The 21,561-nt window shown below is 38.8% G+C and overlaps 1 protein-coding gene across 2 annotated transcripts in view; it reads left to right on the forward strand.

Annotated features, from left to right (window-relative positions):
* PCSK5 (proprotein convertase subtilisin/kexin type 5) overlaps positions 1–21,561 on the forward strand; it is a 466,873-nt gene that overhangs the window by 132,446 nt on the left and 312,866 nt on the right. For both annotated transcript variants that reach the window (XM_025360325.1, XM_025360326.1), the window contains exons 4-5: positions 977–1,120; positions 3,952–4,028. In XM_025360325.1, the coding sequence (XP_025216110.1) occupies positions 977–1,120; positions 3,952–4,028 (221 nt within the window). The remainder of the gene's footprint in view (positions 1–976; positions 1,121–3,951; positions 4,029–21,561) is intronic.

The raw sequence follows: 21,561 nt of genomic DNA on the forward strand, positions 1-21,561 counted from the left end.
CAGCCTGCCCCTCGAAGCCTTCACACACATTGTCCTGTGTAGGGCACCTTTCTGGACTTGGCACTATTCTTCTTTGCCTTCTTGAAGAAATAGTGCTGGATGAATTTGTCTGCTGCCTACAAATTATAGTACAATAGCCATTGTTAATTTAGTGAAAGAAATGTGGGCAACCTGTTATTTTTTCTTGCCCATGGGTTTTTCACAAGAGCGCATATCTGGCTGCTGTACAGAAGCTGCCTGAGTGGTTCCATTTGTAGCTGGATTGGCTTCTAGGCACTTGGTTAAGAAATTATAAAGTATATGTTCTTCAGTGACATGGTTTGGATTTATAAATGAAATACTATGATGCCTATTTGTATGTCATTAAAACATGTTAACAATAAAATGATACATCCATTTTTCTGCTGTTGAGATACACTTTATTTATTTTATGCTTTTCCAAAAGACTTACAGTATCAAAACAGGTCAGAGCTGGTGGCGGAGAGATTTCTATTTCACTTGCTTTTCCCACATCTTTCTTTCCTGTCTTCCCCTGTTCATGCTGGAGATCTGTGTTTCTACACTAGTAGACAATGTGCCAAATTGCTGTTAATTTAACGCATTATCTTAAGAAGTAGAGCCAGGCACAATGGCTCACGCTTGTAATCCCAGCACTTTGGGAGGCGAGGTGGGAGGATCCCTTGAGGCCAGGAGTTTAAGACCAGCCTCAGCAACAAAGCAAGACCTTGTTTCTGCCCAAAATTTAAAAGTTAGCTGGGCACGGTGGTGTGCATTTGTAGTCTCAGCTACTCAGGAGGCTGAGGCGAGAGGATCCCGTAAGCCCAGGAGTTCGAGGTTACAGTAAGCTCATCACACTACTACACTCCAGCCTGGGCAGTAAAGCAAAAAAGAAAAATAAATAAATAAATAAATAAATAGGTAATTCTTCAATTTCCTCACTATTTAGTAATCTTGCAGCATGCTTTTCTTATTTCAGCACTGCAGTGACAATACGCATCCCTGCCAGTCTGACATGAATATCGAAGGAGCCTGGAAGAGAGGCTACACGGGAAAGAACATTGTGGTCACTATTCTAGATGACGGAATTGAGAGAACCCATCCAGATCTGATGCAAAACTACGTGAGTGTATGCTGTGGTTGGAAGGTCTTTCCTTCTGGGAAACAGGGAAACTCATGTTAGGGTTATCAATAAGGTGGATAGCTACTGAAAAATGTAGCAGCATACAATAAGGTATTGTGTTTTGTTTTTCTCTGGTAAAAGATGAGTTCTTTGAATACAGGAAGCATGAGATAACCCTTTCAACTTTCCAGTGACTCTGATGTTCTGACTTAACAAAAAGAAAGCAATAAGGTAGCAGAAACCTCACCACCAACACCATCTGCTACCAGCAACATTCGCTGTTCTCAACACTTTATCCAACCAACCAGGCAGTACTCTTTATTTCTTTTATGGAGAAAAATGTACTTCAAACTTTTCTCCAGTTATCTGATGGTCTTCTTTCTCTCTCTGCCTCTTCTTTTTTTTTTTAAAGGACAGTAATGATCGGCCTCCCAGTGGTCTGTAGGAATCAATTCCTTTCTTAAGAAGAAGCCACAAATTCATTTAGTTCTCATTTGAACAAAATGGTTGAGTTGCTGCATCCAAGTGCACCCAGACAAACTGTGTCTCTTTGCAGAATAGAATTTTAAAGCTAAAAAGGAACTTCAGGTTACTCTCCTTATTTGATAGGAGAATAAATTGTAGCCTGAAGACAGAAGGGAGTTATCCATGGTCAGATAGAAGAACAGAAACTATGGCTCTCTGTGCACCAGCAGAGATATCCTTCTTGTCACACGCAAAGAGGGTTTTACAGCATGCTGCTCTTCCCCACTGCATATGAATATATTTGACTAAATACAAATAGCATTCATGTAATTGGGAGTGCAGTCTTTTATCTTTTTCATTTTTCTCCTCTTGAGAAAAAATTCTCTAGAATTATCTGTGCCATTAGCATGATTGGCGCCCTCTTGCTTCTTCTTTATGCTGGACCTGGTGGGGAGTAGAGAAAGCACATTGGGTAACATGTCAAAGACTTGGGTTCCTTCCAGTCTGGATTTGTTTAATCACTTTTAAAGGCAAACAAGCAGATCCAACTTTGGTTTTGGCGATACTGTTTCTTCATATTGAAATCTTAGTGTAGGAAAACTTTGTTTATCATTTTGGTTGGTCCTCTGTTTCGGGCCTCTTTTTCCTTACCAGTAAAATTAGTAAGATACATTAGATACACTCTGAAGCCTTCATGCTCTAAAGGACACTAAGCAGGTCCGTCGAGCCTCTTTTGCACAGGAAGCAGGAACTTACCACCTGTATATACAATATATATTTTGCTTGATTTCCCTAAACATTTCAGTCTTTATGTTCTAAAAGTTATTTTCAGAAAGAAGAGCCTTTGATAAAGACAGAAAATCAAGATAGTGTTTACTTTCACTAACATTGAAATTAGGAATAATAATAAAGTATAAGAACATTCAGGCTGGGTGCACTGGCTCACACCTGTAATTCAAGCATTTTGGGAGGCTGCAGCAGGAGGATTGCTTGAGCTCAGTAGTTTGAGACCAGCCTGGAAAACAGCGAGACCTTACCTCTAATAAAAGTAAAAAAAATGAGGAGAGAGAAAGAGAGAGACCAAGCCACTCAACAGAAGACCACCAGAACTGAAAATAAGCCAGATTATACTCCAGAGAAGGGGTCCCAATAATACCACATTATTCCAGGCTAGAAGGTGGAAGCAGCCCATTTTTCATTTGATAGTAAGATATGTTTCTTATAGCCAACTAACCTACATAGAAAGAAACTTCTGCCAAATTATTCTAGTGACCCCATACACTTGTGGTCTTAATCTCTTGTATTCCCTCTGAGCACTTCTTTTCCCTCCTTATATTCTTGTATCTTTCTAAAAGTTAAAAAAAAAAATAGCTGGGTGTGGTGGCACCTGCCTATAGTCTCACCTACTCAGGAGCTGAGGCAGGAAGATTGCTTGAGCATGGGAGATCAAGGCTGCAGTGAGCCCAGCCGTGATCACGCCACTGCGCTCCAGCCTGGGTGACAGAGGAAGACCCTGTTTCAATTAATCAATCAATCAAAGAAAATTCAAAGCATGTTAAATTAGGCTGGCTACAGTGACATAAATTTGATAAATGGTAACAGTCTAGTAATTTTTTTTCAGTATTGCAGATATTTTTCACAATCATTTTTAAAAGCAAACAAGCAAATCCAGCTTTGGTTTTGGAGATACTATTTCCTTATTTTGAAATCTTAATGTAGGAAAACTGTTCATCATTTTGGTTGGTCCAAAAGCCAATGGCTATTAGTAGAATGTCTAAATCATGGACTCCTTTATAGTAGATACAATATCTGGTTTGTATCTAATAGACGAGGGTTGTCTAATAGTGGTCCCAAGATACCTGACATAATAAAGATCTGATATTGATTGTTAATTGGCTTGCCAATGATACGTGAATGATTTTTCTCTTCTGAAATCTGTATTATGATAAGGAAGTTGCAAGCTCAAGAAATCAAGTAAGGAGTAGGGAGAGAGTCTGTGGAGAATAAATCACTTTGTGCCTAGGTAGTCAAGAGAGAAAAGGTAATAATGAGGATGTCTTTGAAAGATATACATTTCATGAACTGGGTCATTCTAGGTATGAGGGGGAAAAGTCTGGCAAGAATGAACCAGGCAATTCTTTGGTCTGTGTAGAGTTCTTCTTCACCTTAAGGGGGAAAAATACAGCACTAATTATCACTGAATGAGCACTCCCTCCCTAAGGCCTGACACCACTGAACCGTGAGCGTATTAGTTAACCTAATTACTTTCTGGCAGAAATGTATTTAAAAATGCATGAGCCTGTGGGTCAATGGCTAATTAATGAATGTCCATTTCCTTTCCCTTGCTCTCTCCTCTGTGGCTATAGGATGCTCTGGCAAGTTGCGATGTGAATGGGAATGACTTGGACCCCATGCCTCGTTATGATGCAAGCAACGAGAACAAGTAAGGCCCAAGTGAGGGGTGGCTGTCATGTGGCTGGCAAGGAGCTTTGTTTTCTGCTCATGCTGAGGGAAGTATTTTCTTCAAAATCCTTGATAACATATGTAAAGGTAAACTGAGGCTGGAGCCGAACCGGGAACGAAGACACAAGGCAAATGGCAGTGAGAATAGCCTTTTATTAGGGCTTGCGGGCGAGGTTCCTCGATCCAAAGGCGTGGGCTGAGGAAGTCGTGCTGAGGGAGGAGGGTAGGGCCCTCTTACGGCCTGAGAGGTAGGGAAGCTGATTGTGCAAACAGGGTCTGGGGGGTCTTGAAACTACTAGGGCAGGAGTTGAGTAAGGGTCATGAGGAAGGGGTCTTTGGAAACTGTTCACCGAAACTGCTGTTTACAAACTTGTGGAATGCAGGTGAGCTGCAGGTCATGGGGGAGTGTGGTTACCCAGCCGGAACTCTGACGCATGTAAGGCTGCGGGTGTGTACAAGGGTGAAGGGAGTCTTTAACAAAAGGCCTGCTACGCCGGGTAGCGCCGCCATGTTAGGTCTAGATTCCTGCCTAACAATATGATTCTTAATTTGCTCCAAGATAAACAAGTGTCTTTCCACTGAAGCCTCTGAGTAAGAAAAAAGGGATGCTCCATATAGAAAGAATGGTTACAGAGAGAGCCCTGGGGAATGGCTCAGCATTTCCAAATCTTGAGACTGGAACTAAGAGATGACCCCTCACGTGGTAATTGCCCTGTGACCCATTTGTTTAGGGACAGAGGTGGTGAAGGGAGAGGCCAAGCAAAGTACCTCCCAAAAGAATTCTTTGTTCTGTTAAATTCAACACATGATTGAATACTGCATTTGAGGTCCCCACCTGAGAGTTTATTTTACTTCTCCTTTGCTCCTCTCTCCTCTGTAGTTATTGTGTTTTTCACTAATATACCTGAAATACCTGGAAGGATTATTGCCAATTGAAGAAGGCATTACCTTTCTTATTCTCCCCCCGCCCAGGCAAGAGGCACAGAAACCTGGTTAACCACAGTTATGCTTTCTGTTTACTGCTGTGATTTTTGGTGAATGCAAATCAACATTCACATCCATTTGATAACAGAATATTTTAACATTCCTCAGGCAAGTAAGAGAGAATGGTTTTTCTTGCTTACGTAATGACCCAGATTCCTTACATTATTAGTAGATATTTCTAATCTCTAAATCACACTAATTAACTTTTTTCCCTTTTACTATGAAGCTCCTCAGGATAATGCTGTAATTTAGATACTTTCATGTGAATTTTTATTTACATGTTTTATTTACATTACATACACAGAAGTTGCAAAGAGAACTGTTTAGCCCATTTATTTTGTTATTTCTAATCTGCTTTTTTCTTTAGGGAAAAATTTCTTAACTAGGTTTATTTGATTAAGTCAGTAAGTTTAGATAAAACCATATGACCTAGAAAATTGTCACTGTACCTATGTGGTTTTTCTTTACTGTCTGCAAAGAAAGCTTAACAAAATAACTAGAAGCATGCTGCTGGTTGACATGAACAACCAAGTAAATCTTCTAGATCAGATTCAGTGGTGAAAGCATTAATACACAAATTGCTATAGGTAGAATTTTCCAGAACTTCCAAGCAAACAGAGAGACCTACGTTAAACTGGATAGTTTTCTTTCAGATTTACTGTGACTGCCCAGTGGGTTCACCTTGTCCACAGCCTAGACAGAGCCAATTTATCAAGACGGGAATTTCAATGGAGAAAGAGTAATTCACATAGATCTGCCTGTGCTGGAGACCGGAGTTTTATTATTACTCAAATCAACCTCCACCAAGCATATGGGGATCCGAGTTTTTAAAGACAATTTGGTGGGTAGGGACTTAGGAAGTGGGGACTGCTGATTCATCAGGTTGGAGATGGAATCACAGGGGGCTGAAGTGAGGTTTTCTTGCCATCTTCTGTTCCTGGGTGGGACGGCAGAAATGGTTGAGCCAGATTATCGGTCTGGGTGGTGTCAGCTGATCCATCGAGTGCAGGGTCTGCAAAATACCTCAAGCATTGATCTTAGGTTTTACAACAGTGATGTTATCCCCAGGAGCAATTTGGGGAGTTTCACACTCTCAGAGCCAGAGGCTGCATGACCCCTAAACTGTCATTTCTAGTCTTGTAGCTAAATTGTTAGTCCTGCAAAGGCAGACTGGTCCCCAGCCAAGAAGGGAGTCTTTTCAGGAGAGGGCTATTATCAGTTTTGTTTCAGGGTTAAACCATGAACTGAATTTCTTCCCAAATTTAGTTTGGCCTACACCCAGGAATCAACAAGGACAGCTTAAAGGTTAGAAGCAAGATGGAGAAGTCGGTTGGGTCTGATCTCTTTCACTGTTCATAATTTTCTCAGTTATAATTTTTGCAAAGGTGATTCCAATCCCTCCCTTTGGGTTTCATAGCACCTTATTCTTAAAGTGTGGCCTATGAAGATGGGAAAAGGCCATCAATCACTCTGACTTCTTCTTGCTGATAGGGGCATAGTGGGGTAGGTGTTGACCCCAAGGTGAGAGGAGTGGAACTGCTTTGCAGCTGTCTGAGCTATCTGACCATACTCACGCAGGCCAGGCTGGGGTTCCAAGGCTTTCATGACAAAGATGTTAGTATTTTCATCTATAGTATTAGTACAGCATTTAAGCAGACAGTGTACTATAAGGTAAATAATGAGTTTTAGGATAAGGAGTGCAATTCCCAGTTTTAAAAGTAAAGATTTGAAAGCATTAGTTTGGGCACTTAAAGTCCACCAAAAATTTAGGATTTAGTTTAAATTGAAGAAAAATAAAAATGAAATCTCAAAAACAACTAACAACAGGTGTACTGTAGTTTTGGGAACGTAATTTTTCTCTTTCCAGTCATTTTTATTAAAACAAATCATGATAGGACTGATTTATTTGCAAATAAACTTTAGTTTTTTTATGCTTGGCCTGATTATTTGCATAAGGTGCAGCAAGAGTAATTATTTTTTACATAGGCTTTTTAAATTGGCTTTGATGGAACTGTGTTCCATAAGGAATCTCACGTAAGAATTTTTTAAAGCCAAGCCCAGCCATGGGTTTTTACCCTCTAATACCTGTCAGTTGGGTAAATTTCTGTCCTCTTGAGGTCCCAAGGTAACTTAGGGCTCCTGGGCCTGTCAGAAAGTGGCATTCTTTACTTACCACAGGTCAGGCACCCTGTAAAGGAACTATGTAGGCAAGGTTTGAGGCAAGTTTTCATAAGGGGCTATTATTGACTTTACAAGTCAAGTTTGATACCTTAAAGGAAAGCATGCCATTCCAGTCAAAGCCTTGGTAAAATAACCAGTTTCTTCAACTGTGTCCTGTTCAAAAGAAAACATTCTTATTGCACTTATGCAAATAACTGTATTGCCATAAGTTAAGAATACTCACAGATAGTTTCTAAATTCTGGAGAAATTAGGTAGAGAGAATCAAATATGCTCTAAATTTTGTCCACAGGAGTATACTCAATTGTTAAAAGCTGGAAATAGCTCAAAAGAAAAGTGTTTTTGTCTCTGAAAAACAAAAAGGATCAGCAACACTTGAAGCAAAAAAAAAAAAAAAAATCTAAAATATTTACTTCAGTTTTCTGTTAGTTCAATCCATTTAGTTAACTCCTGTTCTGCTGGATATTCATAAACATTTTAGCTCTCTGCGAGAGTCCTGAAAGTTTTTTTTTCCTTTATTCTAATGTCATAATCTCCAAAGTTATCAGAAACTTGCATTCAAGAGCACCTATTAAAGTTTTATAGCCGATTATAAAACCATCTTCTAAAGAGGACCAAATCAAGACATCTATGGATGACAAAAATATTTTAGGGAAGCCACAGTCAAAGACACAATTGACAAGGAAATTTGTTAACTCTGTGACACACGATAATTCAACATAACAATGATAATTATTACTGATGACATGTATTGAGACATACCAGAATTATAGGAATCTTACACAATTTTGTAACACATACTAATAACAAATTTATACGAGTATAACCAAAAGAAAGTTAAAAACCATTTTATACTTAACAGTGTTTCCTGCATGATTTTAATACATTAAGTAAGCCGAATATGTGTTGTAGTCTGGATTATAATGTCTATATGTAAAGACAATTCTTTGAATATTTGCTTTGATGGCTTTTTATAGTTTATCCTTTTAAAACTGTTTTGTTTTTTTTTTCCTAAGGATTTCTTTTAAACTTGGCCACTTCCCAAGACCCTTGTTCAAGAAGAATCATGACAGTCATGCTCATCTGGGGTATTCTAGTGTGTCCCGCTTTGACCCATCCTAAGCACTGGTCATGGTTCATTGAGTGCAGTGGGGGATTGATTGTTGGAGGACACAGACATTGTTCCCAATGTGTGCTTAGGTTTGCCATCTTGACAGTGAAATATGGGATTTTCACAGGTATAACTCCCTACCTCTGTTTTATGGAAGTCAGCAGTGCCCTGAGGGTATAGATGTACCATTAGCTCCTCTCAGTAGTTCTGCCTGATTTTTTTTTTTCCTCAGCTGACCAAGAGCATGTAGTCAGGCATTTAGGATTAAAATGCCCTCTTTGCTCATTAGACCGTAATAATGGATATGATCAGTGGATCTATCTTTAAGCATGGATCCACAGATAAATAACTCTGTTTGGATAGCGGTCACCTAGAGTTAGGAAATGAGTAGCTTTGTAGTTTGGAGGAGTTGACTTTTAGCTTTGGCTCTCCTTGATTATCTTCTGGTCTTTTGAGCTAACAACTCTGAGCTTTCAGTACTTTTTAGAAAGTCTCTAGAATGGGCATAATAATACTTCCTTCTAGGCTGGGCACAGTGGCTCACACTTGTATCCCAGTACTTTGGGATACCAAGGCAGGAGGATCACTTGAGTCCAGGAGATTGAGACCAGCCTGAGCAACATAGGGAGACCCTGTTTCTACTAAATAAATAAATAAATAGCCAGATGTGATGGCATGCAGCAGTGGTCCCAGATACTTGGAAGGCTGAGGTGGAAGGATTGCTTGAGCCTAGGAGGTCAAGGTTGGAGCCTAGGAGGTCAAGGTTGCAGTGAGCCAAGATTGTGCCACTGCACTCCAGACTGGGTGACAGAGCAAGACCCTGTCTCATAAAATAATAATAAAATAAAATAAATACCTCTAAAGATTATCAATAAAATGTGTAAAATACCAAGTTTACTACATAATAGATACTACATAATTATAGCTGTTATTGTTGTAATTGTGTGTTCTATTCATATATCTAATTCTTGATAACTAGTTAAAAATTACAGTTATCTCAAAATATGTGTGCTTATGAACACTTCAAATTTACATTAAGATTTAGGGTTTATTTCCAGGGTTAGAAGTTGAGACAGGTTTGTCTGCTTCCTTGGGGCTGGGAGTTGTGACTCTTCGTCTACAGTAAGTCTGTTTTTCTTTAATTCCATTTTCCCGTCTCCCTTGGTAAAACATGAGTCCTTGAATTTGATACAAAATAGTGAAGGTGAGGAATTTGTAATTATCATCAGAATAAGGAAGCTGAGGCATGTGCTATACAAATGCCTCCTCACTGTACAATCAGACCAGTAGACTTCAGAACATATTTGGAATTATGTCATACTTGCCTGCATTTGTTTATTCGTTCAAGCAGTATTTATTAAGACACTGCTTGGCAAGTGGCTCTATGCTAAATACCTAGGGAATCAATGATGAAATATAGATTATTAATGGGCTGAATTGGGAGAAAATGTAGTAAGAAACTCTAATGCCTGAAGGGTTTTTAATACTAATAGAGGATCTAGCCTCAAAACTATGCAAATTATCTCTCTTAGACTTGCATGATTACATTTCTAGTGCCAAGGCTTTGGAGTGAGGGAAATCACCTCTGAAGTACAAAAGTTATAAAAATCCCTTTCTCGTCACTTTTACAAGTTCCCAAATGGTGGTATGTCAGATTTAAATAACTGATGCTAAAGAAATAGTGTGATTAGAAGAGACCATAAAAACCCATCCTTTGATTCAGCTTTGCCTCCATTCATATTAGCTTGCCAAATAAAGCTGACTGCATTGTTCTAGGCTTAAAATAGAAAATGCCTCCCTACAAATGAAATAGTCTGCTGGCATTTCATACTACTACTCCTATTTCCAATAAAATGAATTATTGATGTCTGAGTTAGATCAGCCCTTCCCTAGGTTACTTCCTTTTAGAAGTTCTCTGCTTAAAATGTCATAGCAACATTTAGTAGGAGCTGAAACCACGGCATTATATTTTGAAAGAGTGGTATATTTGGGCCCAGAGTCTAATTCCTTTTCAAAATAAACCAACCTCTGGGTTAAAGACTCATTTTCTAAAAGGAATAGATTTTTCATTTTGTTTCTTATCTCTGTTTCAAGGAAGATTTAACCAGGGTGAATGGAAGTAAATCTCTTCTGGTTCTTTAGTTTCTTTTCACACATCATTTCTTTTACGAGTGTTGCCATGTTGCAGAAACCAAAGTGTATCCTTCTCTTTCCCATTTCTGTAGACAAAGACTGTTGTGAGGAAATAGTGTTCCAAAGCAAAGCCAATAGGTGTAGTCAGCATTTTCCACATATGGGGGAAATATGTTAACTTATTATAATAGTACTAGAGAAAAAAAACACATACACACACACACACACACTATAGGTCTGTGGCCTTAACAAGTACACACATTTTTTCTTCATACCAAGGATTTGGCCAAATATGTTAAGATAAAGTTATACTATAGCTTAGTAGGTCAGACAAAACTTAAAGAAAATGAGGGTCAGTATCAGAGGCTGATTTGATTTTCAAATATTTTCAAATTTTTTTCTCTAATACTTTTGCAAAATAACATCTACAATATACTACATAGTAGATACTTGATCAATGATTATCAAATGAATTTAGATAACATGGACTAGAAGTGTACATTACTAGAGCCTTAATGTATACCAAACATGCAATTGTGGGAAAAAAAAATCTGACACTTTCCATACACAGCTGTCTTAGCTGAGGCTGCTATAACAAAATAGACTGGGTAATGTATAAGTAATAGAAATGTAATGCTCAGTTCTGGAACCTGGGATCAAGGCACCAGCCATTTTGTTGTCTGCTGAGGGCTCGTTCCTCATGAAATGGTGCCTTCTTGCTGTGTCCTCACATGGTAGAAGGGGCAAACAAGCCCCTCAGGCCTCTTTAAAAGGGCACTAATCCCATTCCCTAGGGCTCCACCTTCATGACCTAGTCACCACTGCCCAAAGGCCCACCTCTTAACACCAGCATGTTGGGGATTAGAGTTTAACACATGAATTTTGGAGGGACACAAACATTCAGATCATAGTAATAGCTGTAGATGTTCTATTCATGAAAGAACCTACAGCAAATATTTTAGAAAATTCATTTCTATACATACAAGTTCATGATACATTACACTGAAGTAAGTAACATCTTTGATCATCATGTAGGTTCTGGGAAGTGGCCTCCCATGGAAAATTGCAGTGTGTAACAGGAAAAGACTTCTTTCAGACCAGAAGCCAGCCATCCCTTCCCCTTCATCTCAACAACTGTTAGTCAGTAAGTCCTGACAATTCACACCATTTAATTCCTCCTCTGTAGTAGCTCTCAAAAGCCTTAGACACAAACCCCCAGCCACCCACACTAGCCACTATGTTTATTCCCCTTCTCTTACCTATATCCTTGTAAGAGTCCATTAAGTCATTTTCTTGTTTCTGGTTTTCCCCCATCCTGCTGTCTGAGTGATATTTCTGAACCAAAATAAGAACATTAAACTCCTTTAATATCTTGACATGTATTAAAAATACAAGACTCTTCAGGATCCATTCCCTTCCTTATTCTATTTTACTCTATCTATCCCCTCCTCCTCTTCCTCTTCCTCCTCCTCCTCCTCCATTCGTCAGCCCTACAGGATTTGTGTCATTCCTCTAATGTGCTCCAACTGTTCATCCTTCCACCATCTACACTTGGAGAATTCCCCCTCTACCTCTAATGCATGTCACTTTCCTAGTGATGCCTTCTCTCACCCCCCATGGTATGAGCTGGTTATCCCTCCAATCAGTTTCTCAGCACCTGTGAACTTACTATTTCTTTTATAAAACTTTTTAAAAATCATAGATGGGGTCACATTTGTCAGAGTAGGAAATAGAAAGGCAAGAACATATACTAAGTTGATTTTCAGTTTAGTTTGGGATATAAAATGTCTATTTGTTCTTTCTTAGAATAATTACGAGAGTACTGACCTTGATCGGTTCATCTAGATGAATGAGCAAAATGTGTCCGAATTGAAGTTGCTGACCTATTAAATGGTGTTATATAAAATGGTCCTTTGTGCTAGATACCTTTTTCTCTGACCTTCCATTTCTGCTCTGTATCCCAGAAGGCTGACTTTGAGGGACCGCATTAATTGTCTGTCTTGCCCACTGTCTTCCCATTGGGTTTGGGAAGTCCCTTGACTAAATTCGAGTCAATAAATTCAAGCCCCTTGAATAAATTCTTCTCAGGGTTCCTATTGTAAAAGAGCCCAGTGTTTTCCTGATAGGCCCTTGACTGACATGAGTATGTTCTTTATCCTGGTATCTTTGGTAGAATAAAAGGAAAAATGTTTAAATACCACTGAGAATGAACTAAATTCATGGCAGTTGTCTAAATACCTGTTTATTCTTTAATGAAAGCCAAGTAAATATAGAAAATGATTATCTAACCTCAAATTCCTATATACCTGTTACCTGCAGTGTAAATATTCATCTTTGTAAAACAATGCGTTAATTACTCCCAGGCTCATAATCATGATGATGCATTCTTCGGAACTGCTTATTTTTCTCTTTGCCAATTTTAGTATGTTCTCCGGATTTGGGAACTTCAGTTTTGATAAAGGGTCTGATTGATGTTACAGGTTCAAATGAAGTATGAGTGTAATTTATGCTAACTCAGTGTATTATTGACATGAATAATTGATAGTTGCTTGAATTTAAATTTCTTATTTAAAAAACAGACTTACAAATTCCTGGGGCCTCTAAAGCAGATGGAAATTGCAGTAAAGGAAAGAGATAAATATCCTTTTTAAATAATGGATTAAGCATATAAACAGGTTTTCCAGACAGGTGTATTTAATTAGCTTTCTCTTTTAATCTTCCCTTCTAACCTTCTCTTGCATCCTTATATTTTCTTTTTTCCTTATGTGTAGAAATCTGTAAGATGTGGAGACTGAGGCCCTTGAGAGGTCAACAATAGCAGTTTTTTGTTTATTTCATTACTAAACATTGGAGAAGACAGCTAAGAATTTTCAGATCTCATCAGCCAGTGAACACTCAGGTTAGCTGCTGAACAAGGAGGAGAAAAAAGCCTTATTTTATTTTTTTTCGCTCCCTGTACAGCTACCAGAAGACCATGCTGAAAAAATAAATAAACCTCAGGCTTATAGATTATTCATTTTAACATTACCAAAATATTGTTTAGGTATTGATTACCCTACTATTCATATCATACAGCTTCTCAGTTAAAGAACTAAAGTTAGAATTTTATTTTTGTAAGCTAAAAGAAAGGTTATAATTTTTATATTCTAGCAATTTAGTTAATTACAATGCAAGCTTTCTGTTCCAGTGTATTTAAGTATTTGTTTATGTGTATGTGTGTTTAATACCAATGACAGGTATGCATTTTAACTATAATCCTTAATAAAAGATGAATAACATTGGGTCTGTAGGCTATTTAAATAAAAGTGGAAAGGAAGAAAATATGTCCTTTAGATTACAACATATTTGATTCTCATAAAATACTTTACCAAAGAAGGCAGGGTGATAGAGGAAAAAATATTCTGCTTTTAGAGGAGACCTAGGTACCAGCCCCAGCCTTTTTATTGACTATGTCTGTGACCTTGGAGAAGCATTCTTCTCAGAACCTTCCTCACCATATCAGTTTCTCCATGTTCCTGTTCCAATTAAACAACCAAAACACCTACAAATGTCTGGGGTTGCTATTTGACTCTATTTGAGTGCAATGTAAACAACTGCTAACAAAATTAGTACATCTTCATGTTGTCTCATTTACTGCTCACAACAACCCACATTCGGAGCGAAAATCTAGAGAGGTTAAATAACGTGCCTAACATCACTGAATGGCGGAATCAGAATTTGAGCTTGTTTGTTCTCACACTGTCTAATTACCTGCATAACTAAATTAATCGGTGGTCAAGTAGATGAGTAGATGAGAAATCAATTCTTGTGCGGAGCACAAGCTTCGGTAAGTTTACTATCAACGGAGAACTAGAATCACCAGAATTTACAGCATTGTGTTCAGTAAGCACTTAATAACTTGGCTGTACCAAGTGCTGGTACTCAGGTCCCTGTTTCTCCAGAGAGAAGGGATTGGTCTGTGTCGTTTCCTAATACCGTGTGTATGCATAACTTTGAACAAGTAACAAAGATTATTTTTTACAGTAAATGATTATATAAATTTGACTCCACAGTGGTATTCATTTTGTGGAAGTAACTGAAGGCCACCCAAATGAGACAAGACACTGTTCAGAGCTTGGAATAGCAAGGAGTCAGCCACCATCACTTGCAGAGAGACTCAAAAGCAGACACAGGACTGGGAAAGCTTTATAGTGAGGGGAAAAAAGCCAAACAAAGGAAAGAGAAAACTTCACATTTGGTCTATTGGAGAATGTCTTGGAGAAGCTGGAGTTTGGGTCTCTTTGTTCTCAAACAGTTCTACTCAGATATATTGACATGTTTGTTTGTTTGTTTGTTTAATTAAACTTGAATGAGTTCCGGCTGGTGATAATATAAACAAAAGGTTTTTGGAAACTATATAGAAGTACCACAGGTACAGATGTTGTTAATATTGTTACAGGTGACAGTAAGCAGAGATAAGGTTTTAGTCTAATTCTCAGAGGGCAGGTGGTTAGTTTTCATATTTCTCTATTTGGAGATATGGATTCTTTGAGCTTGGAATCACATAAAATAAAAGACACTTTTGCAATGTTTTTGCACTTCAGCGACAACCTTTGTGAGTCCCTCCGGAAATGTGGGCTGTGGAAGAAAGATTCTCTGTAGGAGGAAAAGACTGAGCCAAAGAAGAGCCTGTGAAAATCAGAAACCTCCTCTTACCCTAAGAAGGGGATGGGATAGCGAGGATGTGTCCTATGTGGGGAATTGTGATGAATTCTCTTGCCTATCTATACAACACCTAAAATAGCTCCAAGGAATTAAGAAGAGCAGTAGGGTACCTGTGGAATCCCTGCCAATTCTCCTGAATCCCCTCCTTCTCCACTCTCATCCGAAGCTGCCATCTCATGAATTTTAGAAAACAGTGACCTTTGTTAACAGTTTACCACTTCCTATTTTTAGACATCCACGCACCAGCTGCATGTAATTTACATATGCTAGTAAATGCATTTGAATTTGCATGAATTGCAGATAAAATCCCTTGTGGTGACATCCTGAACTGAGATGAGCTGACTGCTAACATTTTTGTATGACCTTTTTGCTCTTGGTTGGTATTCCCTCCTTCTGAGGTTCATTCTCAAAGGATCACACCCCCTCCCATGCTTGTCCCAATTACCATACATAGACTCTCATTTTCTCTCCAGCCCTTCAGCTCCCCTGCCCCAAGTATCAGGTTGTCACATATCCCTTTCTTTTTCCACTATCCTGATACCCTGATCTTCCCATAGGCTCTAGTATTATGTTGTTACTCTGCAGAGTCAGAGGGACACGTTTGTCTCTAGCAGTTGCCTCTGTCTTGGGACCGGTTCATTTTAATTTATGCTAGGTGATCTGATTTGAATTCACATTGGTCAGCGGTCTTAATTGTGACCTGTGTTGTTAATTTCATTGAATGTCATACTCTTTCATAAAATTTATTTTTCCTGAAGAGTGACAAATCCCTTTAATGTTTTCCAAAGGAGTGGGAAATAGGTGTTGTTATACTTGAAACAAAAACACTTGATTGTTTTCTTCTCTTATCCACCCATCTCGTGTATCGCATAAGAAGTAATGGGATAGGTTGGACAGTGGAGCATCCAAGGGGAACTGCAGTTTGAATTGAAGAGATCAAAGAGTTAGGATACTTGGCTTTGTTGAAATTTAATTCGTAAAGAGGGAAGGGAAATCCCCAAAGTCAGAAACAATCTTAGATGCAGCTCCACTGACAACCATGCTTTCACTTTATCACCCATATATTGAATGATGCCATTCCTGGGACAATAGGAGCCCCATCATTGCGACTGGGTTTTTCCAGTATGGAGATGCCACAGCAACTGGGGTTTAATTCTTCCATGGGTTGATTTTTATATCAAATTGCTCAGCCCTTTGCAGGGAGAAATACTAGTGGCATTGTTTTAGTAGAACCACATTCCATAACATGGAGTGCAGGAACAATACCAATTTCACTGTTATATTTGGAGGTGTGTTCACATTTGTTGAAATCTTTGTAGGCCGAATGCAAATATGAGGAGGTATTGAGGTAAGCAATTGCAAATTATATTTCTGTTCTTTTATATTTCATGTTTTCAGATACTGTTTTTACATCAGTTCGTTCCATTTATGTTCATCCCATTTTCTCATTGTGTTTTTATAAGCTTCTGTTAGAATCCCCACTGTAAAACTTACTTCAATTATAGGGTATACTAACACATGTTTAATACATCGTGGTTGAAACAAAAAAAAAATACCCAGAACTTCTTTATATCTGTGATGTCAGGTTTTTTTTTCCCTTGTCTTTGGTTAGGGAGATGTCATACTAACAAAGTACTTAGTTAAGGATGCTACCCATATCTTATATTCACAAAATGATTTTCTTTTTCCTTTTATTTATTTATTTTTTTTAGACAGAGTTTTACTCTTGTCACCCAGGCTGGAGTGCAATGGCGCGATCTCAGCTCACCTCACCTCAACCTCCACCTCCCAGGTTCAAGCAATTCTCTTGCCTCAGCCTCCTGAGTAGCTGAGATTACAGGCATGTGCCACCACACCTGGCTAATTTTGTATTTTTAGTAGAGACAGGGTTTCTCCATGTTGGTCAGGCTGGTCTCGAACTCCCGACCTCAGGTGATCCACCTGCCTCAGCCTCCCAAAGTGCTGGGATTACAGGTGTGAGCCACCACACCCGGCCACAAAATGTTTTTCTTAACAAAGTTACAGATTTCTGAAATACATATGGATAGTACGTACTCATAGATTTCTAAGACATGTATTTGGAGGAGAACAGGAAAATGTGTATGAGGAAGGGAGGCCCAAGTAACTGCTAGGTAAATTGTTTAATAAAATTTAATAATTCTCTTATATGCTAAGAGAATGTACTAAGCAATAACCTATAAAAGCATGCCTATGCTGAGCCATGGACAAACACTACATGTTTGTACTTGAAAAGTTATTATCATGTTGTTACAATAATTTTTAAAACGCAGTATACAAGAACTGCTTATTTGGTCGTTCTACAGCTTTGAGAAGCTTGATGTATGATTTGGGTGGGTAAACGAAGAATAACTTTGTCTTCCAAAAAAACTTTGGCTGCTTTTGCCTTGGGCTATAAACTCAGTAAAGACTAGAGTTCAGCAGGGATATTATGTGTTTTTCATGACAGATTGAGAAATAAGAACACATCTCAGGTTCCCTTGAATGACATTAGCCCGTCCAAGCTGTCTGGGATCTCACCTTGTCAAGCAAGGAGGAGCTATCAACTAGAAATAATAATTTATCTAGAATTTCACAGTTCACGAAGTCCTTTTACATTTATGCTCACATCACTTATAAACATTCGTGTCAGATAGGTCGGGTAGATTTTTGTTTTTGTCCCCCAGTTTCTGAATTCTTTTTTATGTATAAAGGATCTTCTGTCTTAAGTCTTGGTTGAGGACAAAGACTGCTCGGTAGTATGGCAGCTGAAAATGCCTAACGCTCCTCACTTCATGTACTGTAGGGCACAGGCCAGTGATCTAGATTGTAAAAATCAATTGCACCTGCTATTAAGAGCATAAGTCAAGTAAGGTCTCACTCCCTTGGATGTGTTCTCTGTCTCTCTCTGTCTCTCTCAACAGGTCTTTTCTCGTAGATTAGCTGTGTCTTTTTCTTGATCCTTAGCTTCTACCCTGGTTAATCAGCGCTCCCAACAATTCTGAGCTTTCCAAGGTCCCTTTAACAAACTACTTTTCTGCTTAACTCAGTCAGTTACAGCAAAGAACCAGAGATTAAATGTCATTACCAGTGCCCCCTCTTTGCAGAGAAAGAAAGTAAAATTTAAGGCAGGCTCACATAGCTTATGAAAGTGAGTCTGACCTCCAAACCCATGCTCTTTATATCACATAATACACTCTAATTTGAGGCAGGATCCGAGATGCTTTTTCTGAACATAGTGTTTATAAGCAGTAGACAATGTTTAATTCATGGAAACAATTGTAGTTAATTTATGAAAATTTAGTGTTTATTTTATGGTATATCATTTCATTTAGAAAGGATTTCTGAATACCTAGTAGAAACATAGCAGTGTTTGGGTTATTCATTAAAAATCTGCTAGTGATATACTTATAGTACGTAGAAATTTAGTATTGATCCATCACTTAACTAACGCAGTGCAGTTAAAACAAACCACGAGGCAGGATGTGATTTGGAGACCATCAGTTTTCCAAAAGCATTTCATGGAATCCTGGAGTCTGCTGATGGATTTCACAGGCTGTCCAGCTGTGGCTCAAGAGGTTGTGTGGATGGCTGTAGCTCTCTCTTCCTCAAACAAACCAAAATCTATTTTAAAATCTTATTTACATGGTAGAATTTCTCTTAGAATTGTATTTGAAGTAAAAAGTTCTTTTTATGTAAAATATAATACACAATGGTCAACCAGGGCCATAAACCATAGGTACAGGATTTAGAGGAGTTGTTACTATAGGTGAAATTCAGAGAAGACTTCTGCAGGCAATAGTAATTTCACCTGAGTCTTAGAAAATGACTGATGGAAGGGAACAACCATTCGTGAGATGACTTTTGTAATGACTGACAGTGCTCTGGTATTAGTGAGCTCCTTGCAAGCTTTGAAACAAAAGGCATCTTCTTCTTAAGCCAGACATTTCTTATTTTCCCTGGAGCTTCTCCTTTATCTAAAACGTAAATCTGAATGTGTTTTGCCTCTATCTTCAAACCCCTTATGACCACATCCAAACTCTTTAAATGTATGTAAAGAATTTATGGCCAGATGCGGTGGCTCATGCCTGTAATTCCAGCACTTTGGGAGGCCAAGGCGGGCGGATCACGAGGTCAAGAGATTGAGACAATCCTGGCCAATATGTTGAAACCCTGTCTCTACTAAAAATACGAAAATTAGCCAGGCGTGGTGGCATGTGCCTATAGTCCCAGCTACTCGGGAGGCTGAGGCAGGATAATCACTTGAACTGGGGAGGCAGAGGTTTCAGTGAGCTGAGATTGTACCATTACACCCCAGCCTGGGTGACAGAGCGAGACTCTGTCTCAAAAAAAAAAAAAAAAATTTATAATATGCTCTCTATCTTTTTAGCCTCACCCCTTAACCCTTTCTACAATATGCTAAGGCTTCAACTAATGTTTTTTACAGTTATCTGAAAATAGCATACCTCATTGAATGCTAGAGACTGATGAATAGTAGATACCCAATAAGTGGTCATGTTGTTATTCTACAGTGCTTGGAGATCCTTATATATAGGATGTTACCTTGTGTGTTATGATTAATTCTGATTTAACCTATTTGGAAGCTGAGTTTTGCTACGTCCCTGTCCTGTGTCAAGATCATTGCCCCTTTTTCACTTCTTGAGCAAAAAGGGGAAAGAAAAAAGGCCATGAAATGCAAAATATTCAAGTTGTATGGATAAAAAACCTAAAACCAGGGGCAGAAATAAGTTTTAAATGAACTTTAGTCTTTTTCTGATATTCCAAATTTTTGTGTAAAAGCATACTGCTATTTTTGTCTTTTGTTTCTATTTCTCTTAAATGACTTTAAATGACTAGAAGTTTCAGGCCAGGCACCATGGTGGCTCACGCCTGAAATCCCAACACTTTGTGAGACTAAGGTGAGCAGATCACTTGAAGTCGGAAGTTCAAGACCAGCCTGACCAACATGGTAAACGAAACCCCATTTCTACTAAAAAGACAAAAATTAGCTGGGCATATTGGCATGCGCCTGTAATCCCAGCTACTAGGGAGGCTAAGGTGGGAGAATCGCTTGAACCTGGGAGGTGGAGGTTGCAGTGAGCCGAGACCATGCCACTGCATGCCAGCCTGGGTCACAGAGTAACACTCTTTCTTAAAAAACCTAGAAGTTTCAGCAAAGGGAAAAAACTTGACTGTAGACTGAATGTTTGTTGCCTGAATGTTTGTTGTATTTTCCCTTAGCTAGAATTAAGAAGCACTCCATCCCCACCAAATCTCCAACTTACTTACGTACAAACTTACATAAAGTATTAGCACAATCACATAGTGATGTTCCTTCAGATGTTTTTGATGAACATGCATCGCAACAGCCTGTAATTCCTTCCCATGAAGTGCCTCCTCTCAAAGGGGACAGTGATAACAGTGAAGCTGTTATCACTGTGGATTGGCCTGTAGCACTAGTGAGATGAAGAGTTTGAGGTTTTAATTCCAACCAATCTCCCAAGATTTTCTATTGCAAAAGGATTGGCAGACTAGGAAGGGATAAAAGATGGTAAAGAAATGTATTTTCAGGCCTGGCACGGTGGCTCACATCTGTAATCGTAGCACTTTGGGAGGCCGAGACGCGCGGATCACGAGGTCAGGAGATCGAGTTCATCCTGGCTAACATGGTGAAACCCCGTCTCTACTAAAAATACAAAACATTAACCGGGGGTGGCGGCGGGCACCTGTAGTACTAGCTATTCAGGAGGCTGAGGCATGAGAATGGCGTGAACCTGGGAGGCGGAGCTTGCAGTGAGCCGAGATCACAGCACTGCACTCCAGCCTGGGCGACAGAGTGAGACTCCGTCTCAAAAAAAAATAAAAATAAAAATTGCATTTTCGAAGTATTTACAGATATTAAAAGATAGGCTTCCATTTAGGCTCTGAAAAAAAGACTGCAATTTTCATGGAAAGAAAATGTTGCAAGTTGCGTGGGGCTGTTTTCATTAACACTGACTAATTCTTATTCTTAGGCATCTGAAAGGAAATTATGAATTAACCTTTGATTTGCAGGTTTTTGTTTTTCTTTCAGATGTCATGTGCTGGCCTTGCTTATAGGAGGTAAATCAGTGGTATAAGCTTTACAAAATGTGTTCACTAAGAAATTTTAGGATGAAAAAATGAAAATGGGCCATGTGCATGTAATTATTGATTAATAAAACTTTTTATTTTATGTATGTATTTATTTTGAGTCTGAGTTATGAGACTGGCTAATTTTTGTATTTTTGGTAGAGACAGTGCTTCACCATGTTGCCTAGGCTGGTCTTGAACTCCTGGGCCCAAGCAATCCACCGGTCTCAGTCTCCCAAAGTGCTGGAATTACAGGTGTGAGGCACTGTGCCCAGCCTGATTAATAAAACTTTT

The sequence above is a fragment of the Theropithecus gelada genome, chromosome 15, assembly GCF_003255815.1.
Source record: "Theropithecus gelada isolate Dixy chromosome 15, Tgel_1.0, whole genome shotgun sequence".
NCBI lineage: Eukaryota > Metazoa > Chordata > Mammalia > Primates > Cercopithecidae > Theropithecus > Theropithecus gelada.